The sequence below is a fragment of the Setaria viridis genome, chromosome 4 (assembly GCF_005286985.2).
Source record: "Setaria viridis chromosome 4, Setaria_viridis_v4.0, whole genome shotgun sequence".
NCBI classification, from domain to species: Eukaryota; Viridiplantae; Streptophyta; class Magnoliopsida; order Poales; family Poaceae; genus Setaria; species Setaria viridis.
This window is the reverse complement of record NC_048266.2, coordinates 21,827,825-21,839,248: the sequence shown is the minus strand read 5'-3', so window position 1 is coordinate 21,839,248 and position 11,424 is coordinate 21,827,825. Positions and strand designations below refer to the sequence as shown.

The 11,424-nt window shown below is 47.0% G+C and overlaps 1 protein-coding gene across 1 annotated transcript; it reads right to left on the bottom strand.

Annotated features, from left to right (window-relative positions):
* Nucleotides 1-573: 573 nt before the first annotated feature.
* Nucleotides 574-6,051, bottom strand: LOC117852708 (uncharacterized). The gene is made up of 2 exons (XM_034734917.2): nt 3,222-6,051; nt 574-1,291 (listed from the first exon to the last, which is right to left on the bottom strand). The coding sequence occupies exon 1, from the start codon at nt 5,755-5,757 to the stop codon at nt 3,244-3,246; it is 2,514 nt and encodes an 837-aa protein (XP_034590808.1). The 5' UTR covers nt 5,758-6,051; the 3' UTR covers nt 574-1,291; nt 3,222-3,243.
* Nucleotides 6,052-11,424: the final 5,373 nt, after the last annotated feature.

Here is an 11,424-nt window from a genome sequence, read left to right as displayed (position 1 = left end):
CTTTGCGAGACGAATCTTTTGAGCCTAATTGGTCAATATTTGGACAATAATTCACAAATACAAATGAAACGCTACAGTGTTGCTACAGTATTTTGAGCACCCAAAGTTGGGCAACTAAACAAGACCAGAGTATCGCATCGCACGAGATCACAAGTAACTGGGAGGGACTGTCTATCTGACATCCGGGTGTTTTAGAGGCATCTGGTGCACACGAATTTCTAAGACTTTCTAAATTGGGAGTAGTAAAATTTGCATTTTACTATAAATGTGTAACTGTAGCATTTCGTTTATATTTGTAAATTATTATTCAAATATTAACTAATTAGGCTCAAAAGATTCATCTCGCAAAGTACAACAAAACTGTGCAATTAGTTTTTTATTTCATCTACATTTAGTACTCCATGCATGTACCGTAAATTTGATGTGATGGGAAATCTTCTTCTCCATAGTGCCAAAGTTAGGAAAAAGGTAACTAAACAAGGTCTGAATCGTCAGATCACAATCTCACAATGCGTAAAGCAAACTACTGGCCAAATGAAAGCTTCGGAGCAGAAAATAGTGTACATTGTGACATAAATAATTCAGGTACAATATTATATATGAAATAGGTTCAAATATACAGGTGCAAAGATACCCGAATACACAAACAAAACATGCAAAGATACAAGTTCAGATGCAGATATAGAGCTGGGGTGTTTGGAAGGAGGGGGCTAAATTTTAGCTTCCCATCACATTGAATGTTTGGACACTAATTAGGAGTAGTAAACCTAGACTAATTACAAAACTAATTACACAACTCCGAGGTTAAATCGCGAGACGAATCTGTTAAGCCTAATTAGTCCATGATTTGACAATGTGGTGCTACAGTAACCATTCATTAATGATGGATTAATTAGGCTAGATTCGTCTCCCGATTTAGCCTAGGGGTTCTGCAATTAGTTTTGTAATTAGCTTATGTTTAATCCTTCTAATTAATATCCGAACATCCGATGTGACAGGGCTAAAGTTTAGCCCCCTCCTCCCAAACACCCCTTGCAGGTACACTGATTCAGCTATTCATATACAAATACCTACAAACTCAACCATATTCAGACTCAGGAATGACTCTCTATCAGACTACATACTCAGAACCTATTCAGATTCAGACATACAGACAGAATCATAAAATGCAGAGATAAATATTCAGAGATAGCTCTATCAGACTACATTTATGTCCTTGTCCTGACTTCAGCGTAGTTATCCTGGTCAAATACACACAAAAAAAATAACCAGCAGGGGTAACACCCTCCTCCTGTTTCCTCAAAAAAAAAATACACAAAAAAAATATTAGATTATATGATTAGCAACAAATGAAGACTACAAATTTGCAGAACTACAAGGATAACAGACTGGTTTTCTTCGAAAAAAAAGGATAACAGACTGGTCGTTGGCACAAAAGAAAATTAATGGATTACCAACATAAATTATGAAATATTAGCAGATTCTCAGAAGTTGTTAGATTCATAAACAGATTATCTCAAATTATTAATAGAGGCAAAATATCTTCAAATTACAGAAACTTGGGTCCGAATCAAAACACTAAAGATTCAAATCACAAATTTGCAAAGGATGGATGTTCAGATTGTTTATATGCCCTCAAATTACAGGTAGCTTGGGTCCGAATCAAAACACTAAAGATGCAAATGTAAAAATTGCAAATATCAAACTTTCATATTATTTTTATGGTCTGTCAAATGACAGATAGTCTGGGTAATGAGTGAAACCCCAAATATGCAAATAGCAGCATAAACAAATATCGTGGACTATTAGATGACATTGTGTAGAAATTGCACTAGTCATGGCACAAAAATTAATTTATAAATCACATGCATAATAAGTAATACATTGTGTAGAAATACTATGCATGACAGTTTTGTAACACAGAAATGACAGTGTTGTGGGTCATATAAAATCATTTATGATTGCATGTACTGGATGTGCTCAGAAAAAATAGCCAGTCAAATCCCAAATTGGGTGGGAATGTAATAAAACCCAGAAGATGCATAGAAAAAACTAGCAAATGAAAAGGAGCAAATTAGAATATCTAGAAAAATGAACAGATTCTCAGATGATTGTCATGGCCAGTAAAATGCAAACATGGGTGGGCAGGTGCTAAAACCCTAATGATGCAAAGTACAAGGGGTACCAAAAGCAAATTAGATATTTTTTATTGCAAATTAGATAAAATGAGCAGATATTCAGATCCAAAGGAAGAGGAACAACTATGGCGATCTAAACATTAAAATATATTTTTCTATTTCCAGTCAAATTACAAACTTTTTCTGTTCCTGATCAAAATTCAAAACCCAGCAAATGCAAATTGCTAAAATCCAGATGATAAATGGATGCCACTACCATTTACAAGATTAGATAGTAGAAATAACAGTACAACTAGGACAGTTAATGAATTAAATTTATACTGTCATCACGAAATATAAAATGAATAATGTTTAAATTCAAAATTTTAAAAAACGATCAGTATAAGCAGATAATTTGACATAAAATATTGATGGGCATAATGGTACAATTGCAAAAGAAGTCCATCAGATTGACAATATTAATTACTGACAAACGTAATGCAAAATTTTTATGGACAAGAACTGAATATGATCCATATAAGCAAGCAGAGGATAATGTATCCATAATATTATGTGGAAATTATATATCAACAGATGCAAAGTAAAAATTTGTGTATATGCAAAATGATAAGATATTAGATAATTTCTGTGGTCAGTCAAATATGAAGTTAGTTGCGTATGGAATTAAATGCTACTGATACAAAGGAAGAGTTACAGCATAAGCAAATTTAATGATTTACAAATATTTTCTACGTCAAGTCAAGAGACAGATTTTGTGTTCCTGACCAAAACCCATCAGATGCAAAATAAAAAAGTGTACAGGTGAATTCTAAAACAAGCAGATGCTGATGTGGGAAAAAACTGCAGTACCGCTAGATAATATCATCAAAGGAAAATTGAATTAGCACATCTGATGAAGCAAACTCACGAGATTTACATGTACTCCCTCCTAACCTATCTAATGTAACTCAACAACATGCTATTATTTGGTGGTGTCAACGCATCACATAACAGCACAAAGCACGATCAAAGAACCCCCCTCATTACTATTACACAACAGGCTCGCAAACTTGGTGACTCACGAGCTAACTAGGCATTGCTTACCAGCTGCTCCGTCTGGCCAGGATCAGAACCCGACTCCGGTGGCATTCAGGGGCCGATGTCGGTCCTTCCAGAAACAAGCGTCGGGAGCCAGGCGCGCCGATGACCGCATTGGCTCTGACTTGCAGCGTTTCAGAACAAATGGGGTGTAGGCTGCCGCATTGGTGACCACCGGCAGCTCTAGCTTCATCTTCTGTTCCATTGCAGCTGGTTTTGGTGGTTGCACATTTTGAGCAATTGGAGGTGGCATAGGTGCCACAGCCAAGTTCACCGTTGACGGATCTGTGTTGTTCGCAATAGTGCTGCCTTCGGCATTCTCCTTATCTTCAGGCTCCCCTGTAGCAGTATCTGCATCATTGCCACTAGCAGAAGCCATTTGTGGGTAGCGATTACGGTTATTCTTGCCCTGGTAAGACTTCCAATGGACAAAGTCAGTGCTGCAGACCCATGTCTCCTTGGAGACCTCCATGGAGAGCTTTGGTTCATACATCATCAGGAGGAGGCAATCCGGCAATTCACCGCTCTTCTTCCTCCTCTCTATCACCAGTCCTGCCTCACCATCTTCAGCTCTGGTTTCTACTTTCTCAACTTTCTGGTTCGTTTCTGCATCTTGTATCTCTCCTTCCTCTCCATTCTTAGTAGTTTCTTCTTCCTTTCCATCATCGTAGGATTCTTGGCCTTCCTCTGCACTGTTTGGAGCAACAGCAGCAGCACAATCTTTCTCCAACTCTTGCTCAGATGAAGTCTTCTTCCCCTTCCTCGACGCCATCAACACCTTAGGCTCCGCAACGAGATGTTCCTGTTCAATTGAGAAGCTCCACCTCCGGCCATCTCTATCAATGGAGAAACTAGCCCTCCTTGAATCCTTCAAGCTTGAGAAGCTAGACCGCCGTGCCTCCATCTCAGCGGAGAAGCTGTGTCGCCTGCCACCCCTATCGCTGGCCGATGAGGCCCTGCTGCTAGTACTGACACATCTCCTGCTACTCAACCGTCGCAATTTGTTGCGGTCCTCCTTCAGAGCAACCGAGGGGGAATAGTTGTTGATTGACCTCCTCCCTTTCACCTCTTCCTCAACTTTTTCTTGTGCTGGAGCGTCTTCCTCCTTACTGATCACCAGCTCCACCATGCCTGGCCCTTGGTTTTCTGCCACTGTGTCTTCTCCCAAAGAAACCTCCGAAGCAGCATCTTTCCTAACAATCTGTGCTTCCTCTACAACTACTGTGCGTGAACCATCCTTATCTTCTTCAACAAGATCCCCACATTTAAAGCTCTCTACATTATCTAAAAAAAATCTAAAGCTCTCTTCAGCTTCTGCCTGTGCTTGATTTGTCTCCCCTGCTCCGCCACCATCATCTTCAACACCACCACACTCTCCAAAGTTCACATCTTTGACAGAAACAGCTGAATGACGAGCTTCATCTTTGCACTCCTCTGGCTCAGCCTCATCCTCGTCTTCGTCCCCATCACCGTCGACGCCACCAGCCACTTCATTGTCCAAATGCTCCACGGTGGCCGCAGCTGGAGACCCCCAGAAGCGGGTGGCGAGAGCAGCCATGCGGACTGGGTCTGAACGGCAGCGCATTAGCAGCAGCGCGTTCCTTGGGGGGACGCAGACGCTGACCCTCCCTTCTTCCTCCCTCCCCACCACCAAGATGTCATCTTTCTTCTCCACCTCCACCTCCCCCACCATCACAGCCTTCTCCTCCTCGACATCCCACTCTTCCATGACGAGCCCCACCTCCGACGCCCTCATCTCCTCAGTGGGCACAACGGCGGCTCCCTTGCCGATGTCATCGTCCTCCTCCTGGATCGCCAAGAGGCACCTCGCCATGGCAGCGCCACACAGCCAGCTGCCCCCAGCCGGCGCGCGCTGGCGCCGCTTCTTGCTACCGTGTGCGTCGGCGGAGAGCGCCCCCCGCTCGCCAGCCCCACCCGGCCGAGACGGCGAGCAGAGCGAGCGGCCGCCGCAGGAGCCGAATGTCTTGAGTGCCTCGCAGATGTTGACCGGGATCTGGTACACCCAACCCTGGTTCTTGCCCTGGGGTCCGTCCCGGTCGTCACCGGCGCGGCGGAAGCTGGCCTCCGCGCTCCCGCCGCGCCTGGAGCGGGAGTGCAGCGCCGAGGCGGAGGCGTACTTGGCCTTGCGCTTGCCGCCCTTGACGCGGACCTGGCCGATGCAGGTGACCTTGGGAGAGGACGGCTCGGCAGGCTCGAACCCACCCCGGCCGCGGCGGCCACCGCCTGTGGACCCCGACGGGAACATGGGGGACTGGCCGCCCTTGAGGCTCCCGCTGTTGCGGAGGCGGCGGCTTAGCGACGGGTGTAGAGGCGGGGCAGGCACTGCCTCTGCTCCGGCGCCGGCACTGGTGCGGCCGGGGCTGAGGAGCTTGGAGGAGTTGGAGGGTCGGAGGGAAGACGGAGCGCCGCCGGCGGCGACGGATGCGGCTGAGGCGGCGGAGGGACGGGAGGTGAAGCAGATGAAGAGCTCCGTGCCGCCACCGCCGCCGCCACCCCGGTCCAAGTGCTTCTTGCGGCGCATGAGGGCTGCGCGAGGTCCGGCTGCCGGCTCAGGGAGCCACGGACGCACGGGCGAGCTGAGGCGGAGGGCGGGGCGGCCGGCAAGGAGCGGAGGACTGGGCAGCGCGCGGCGGCGGAGGCCGAGCTCCGGCGAGCGGGGGCGGCGCCGCGGAGGCGCCGGCGGCCTGGGTCGAGCCGCACGGCACCAGCTGGGTGGCGCGGCCGGCGGCGGCCGGTGGGTGGGAGTAGAGGCGAGCGGAGGCGCGGGGAGCACGGCCAGGCGGGACGGTCGAGCGGCGACGCGGGGAGCCACGGGGCTGCGTCCCTCGGCGCGAGGCAGGACGCTCTACTCTCCTTGCGTTCATATATGGTCTTTTTATCCTGTGTTTCAAAGGACACAGGTGCCGTTTGATTGGGTTATCAAGCATTATATGTGAATTATTATTACTCCAAACAAATTTCAACTTGCCATTGCCACAATACACAACGGGCCCGGTTCAGATCAGCCTTGTTTCCAATGCTTTTTCTTTTTGCCGCTATAAATTGCCACCACCCGGTGCCAATAAACTCGCTGATTTTTCAGAAAGTCTCGGAAGCTCGAATCGTCACCCAGAAAATATCGCTGGATATCCATAATTCATACGCAAATCTACACCCACCTAAAATGGGGAGGGTACAAGTAGAACATTAATTATTCATTAGAAATGGGGAGGGTAGGGTACGAAGAGGGTACAATTTATTCATTGAATATACATATTATCTGGTACAAAATTAATTATCCATTACATATGTGTGAGAATAGGAAGGATGAGGATTGGATAATATATATTTGGATTTAGGTACGAAAGAGAGTGGGTTTGTCCAATATCCTACCCATGGATAATATATATTTGAATTTGGGTACGAAAGAGAGTGAGTTTATCCAATACCCCACCCAGTGACAGGCCTAACCTAAATACAACTCGCCATTGAGAAGAAATGAAATCAGAGTAAAGGAGATAGATAAATGATGTACCAAGAAATGCAAAAGAAATACGACGATAACACGTGACTTCGAGGTCCCATTGGCCATTGATGACCCTACCGGAGACTAGAGTCTCTAATTCCCTGCAAAAATTCAATTTTATGTTCCGTACGTACATGACGCGAGTTGTATCTGGGTGACGATTCTTTCCGGTCTTGGCTATCACCTGTCCACGAAACAAGGAAAAAAACTGCCCAATGCAAGTGAGCTGGGGATTCGGTTTGACCGCCAAACATGATACTTGATGCTAGAGGCGACTGTTGGTTGGCGTCGAACGATCGCTCAACACATGTTACCGAGCAGCCTGAGCTGGTGGTCAAACAACAGGCGAGACGGACAGGGGTAAGGGATGGTAGCATCAGCATGCAAGCAGGCTGTCAAGAGGCATCCTCGTGCTCGTCCACAGACCAGCCTGCAGCGGCGGAGGAGTGGCCGGGGGACTAGTCGTCCGATGGGTTGCTGCCTGCCATCGATCTGGCACCACCTGCAGCCTGCTAGTGCTGGTACACCGCCCGTCACGATCAAGCGCGAGTCGCATTGTGAATCCGGTCATTCATCCCGGTGCAGGCCTGCAGGTGTGCCGCGGAGCCCATAGGCCATATCGACGATGTTTACCGTTTTATACTGTACATACTCCGTCGCCCTCGCGCATACGTGTATGCTGCGTTTTGCATTTGTAGGCCGATTTCGGAAATTAAAGCAAGCCCATGACCATAATTTGTAACAGCTGATTAACGCCTTGGTCAAGGTCCCATCCAGTTCAGCAGTTCATTAATTTTTTTTAAGGAAAAACATCCGATCTTAACATTCATACGGGAATGTCTACGACCACAAAGTAACACATCCAACCACATAGCCAGAAGCTACACTAATACTTAGACTCCAAACCTCCAACCGAGAAACACAAAAGACAAGAAAGAAAGAAAATAAGAAAAAAAGCTTGAAAAACTAATCTTCCAACTTTTTCTATGTCATTCCTTCAACCTTGCTTTGGTCCTTATGCAGCAACAAATGTCTCACATCAGTTGTCTTCTTAGAAACTTTTGATATAAGGATCGTCGATGGTCATGTGTTGCCTAGCAACCCTTGTCATTTAAAAACCGCACTAAGTCGATCTCTACCACGCAAATGATCGGGCATCACCATTGCTCCAAGCTGACCATGGTGTCCCCGTCAAGGACTTCAAGACGACGCGTCAAGAGGAGAGCAACATCTTGATACTACCATTGCTCGAACCAGCAAGTCGGTTCTCTGGTTTTCACCTTGATCTGTCCTTGTAAGTTGAGGTTCTCATGGTAACACCTTCAACAAGGAAAACGATGCCCCTGGCACTATCATCACCGGCAAACGATGGAGGACCAAGCTAGGCTTTCGTCCGAGAACCTGCACAACCACGAAAAGCATTGCACGACGACCGTGGCTGCTCATCAAATTAACCATAGGGCGCCCAACAGGGCCTAAAGGGAGGGTGGCAATCGGAGGCGAGCTCCCCACGGCGGTGGCCACTGGAGGTGAAGAAAGTGCCCTCCACCCGAAGCTCAGCCCAGGAAAGGTCAGCTCCGTGCATGCTGCTGCCCTGCCACTGTCGCCGTCACGGCCCGCCTCCATCGCCACCGCGGGCTGTTGCTGCCACCATGGGCTGCCGCTGCGGTGGGGCCGCCGCCGTTGCCCCCGCGAACCCCCGCTAGCGCCCTCCCATGGGGAACCGCCAGGAGAGGCCCCAACGACCAGAGCGGCGCTGGATCTGGGCTTGCCGGATCCAGGGGTGTCGGCCGCCGCCGGCAACCGAGATGGTGGGGGAGGATGTAGAGAGGGAAGATGGGGTTTTGTGGGAAAGGAGATACACCCGCCACCGCCTTCCTCCCGGTCGGATGGGCTTCCGCCGGTGAGCTCTGACGGCGGTGAGGTAGAGAGGAGGAGGGGGTGACGCTAGTGGTGGGGGATGCGGCGTCGCCCGAGTCACCCCTGAGCTTAGGGAGCAGTTCATTAATTAGGCAACCATAAACAAGGGGCTTAGGGCAGTCCCAATGGGATATTTATGGTGGTTTCTATGTCTATTAATTATGTTGACAGCTCATTTTTTTGCTTATGTGGCACCCTAATCAATGATGAGCGAGAATAAAGAATGGAGAAACGATTTCTTCTCCAGGGAACCGAGTCGACGATAGGATCGAGACGCATCGAAACGCCTGGAACCGCGTTGGGGAGAAACGACTAGATTCCAGCAGATCCCGTGCGCCGCGCCTCTCCCACGCGCGTCGTCTCCCATGCGCCGGCGGCGGCAGATCCTCTCCCGCGCGCGCTCGCTCCCCCGCGCTCGCTCTCCCGCGCGCGCTCGCTCCCTCCCCCGTGCTCTCCCTCCCGCGCGCTCGCTCCCTCCCCCGCGCTCTCCCTCCCGCGCCCTCGCTCCATCTCCCGCGCGTCACCGCCGCCGCGCGCGTCGCCTGCTCCCTCCCGTGCGCGTCACCTGCTCCCTCTCCCGCGCGTCACCGCCGCCGCGCGCTCCCTCTCCTGCGCTCGCTCCAGTCTAGATTCCAAGACCTAGCCTCCTCTCCCCTCAATCCATCCCAAATGAATCAACAGGCTCCTGTTGCTGCTGGATCTCCGTCGGTCGCTGATGCCGCTACAGCACCACCTCCACCACCCGCAAGTGCTCATCTCGCTGGTTTTCCTACGTGGTGGACAAGGTCATCTCCGGCCTCTCCCACTGAAAGGTATGTTTATTTCACTCCTACACAAGTCATTCAGTCAGTTCTTGTAAAAGATCACTCGATGGATTTTGCAATTGGTTGTGCAATGATCTGCAAGAGAGCATCTGTTGCAGTCTAGGTGGCTAATTTGTCCAATTTGGTCTTTTGTTTGATGATTGGAGTCTGAATAAATGAATAACTGTGGCAGTTTTTTTTTGATGATTGGACTCTGAATAACTGAATAATTGTAGCAGTTCTTTTGTTTGATGATTGGTTGATGATTGTCCAAGAGAGCATCTGTTGGAGTTTAGGTTGTGCAATGCTCTGCATCTATTTCAAAAGACCAATATGGTGTAGAAATTCAGTATATTACATCTCACATTTGTAGATTACAATTTGTATCTGACCTCAGTATCTGTTTGCAAAGATGTATGCCTAACTCCAATGAGCAAGATTGCGTGAGTTCATCCTTTTATTGGACAGGCTCCGATGTGTCTGTAAAGTATAAACAGAGCAGCCCACCAAATACTAATATTGCTCCTCTTGGACCCATGCTTGCCTCTGTCCTCGTTCTGCCTCTGGACTGAAGACTGAACCAGCACAATAGCGTATGGTTCAGAGCTTCGGATCATCGGATGAGCGTGATCCAGACCTGACGAGAACAGCTGAAGAGGTGTCTTCTTGGCTGTTTAGTTCTTCCAGGTTGCTATGAAGAGTGCTTTTATTTGAGTTTGTTTTGAGCATACTTCTACTGTATTATCTCTGGTTTATATTTCATGTTTTAAGGATAGATTGGTCATTTACGTAAGAAAAGAGTAGATTGGTCACAACTGGTATGGAAGAAACTGGCCAGTTCTGTTCAACTCTTGTTTTTCATTATTCTTTGTTCTCTTATATTGTGTTTTGTGGCAGATAACACCGGTAACCAGCACCTGGTTCTGTACTGCTGCCTTTTAAAGTTTTAAATATCATAGATGATGTTAGGGTGGGTATGGTTCAACATTTGAAATGGTAATGTGATATATGGGCTGCAATATGTTAACCTGAATAGCTGATTATGATTTGACTTTGTATCTGGATTTCTGAATTATTCAGCCGAACAGCTTTTGTGGCGAGAACAACTTTTGTGGCGAGAACAGCCGAACAGGATCAATATCTCAGCTTCTGAACTCTGAAGATTCATATGTGTTCATTAGTCAGTTCAGTTTCAGCTAAAGTCATGCTTTGTTTTCTAATTGTAATTCCAATGGCAATTCAGCTATATAACGTGAGTCGATTAGAGAAAAAATCTTCATGTTGAGCTTTTATGCTACATTATCCTATTACTGGATTCTTAGCTCCATGATTCTGTGCTTCTGCATTTAACACTCAGGACTATATAATTGACCAATAGCATGCTGTTTCCTATCACTCAGGACCATATAATTGATCTACATATCTTTTTTTCTTTTTTCAGGATTTACCCACCAGGTGCATTAAACAACATGCTCCTAGATGAAAATTTCCATTTTGTTGGAACTACAAAAAGAAAAAGTGCAACTTCTGCAATTGCTCCAAGTTCTGAACAAACCCCGACAGGTAGAAGCAATTGCGTCGACCAGCACGTCTCTACGAGCAAGGGGATCTTGAGAATATCATGCTTGCTTGTATAATCCTCCACAACATGATAATTGAAGATGAGAAGGATATAGAACAGGTTCCACTTGATTTGAATGAGGAAGCCAGCACATATATTGTTCAAGAAGCTACAGTCTCTCATGGAAATAACCCAGAGATGGAAGACGTGCTTAACAGAAATACTGCCTTACATGATCGCGAAGTGTACAAACAACTTCAATCTGATTTGATTGATCATATTTGGCAAAAGTTTGGGAATTCAAATAGGCAAAATAATTAGGTATATATCTTTGTGTGCAAATATTGCTAAGTCATCCTGAGTTCATGCTAGTTCATATTTTTGTGCAAATATTACTGG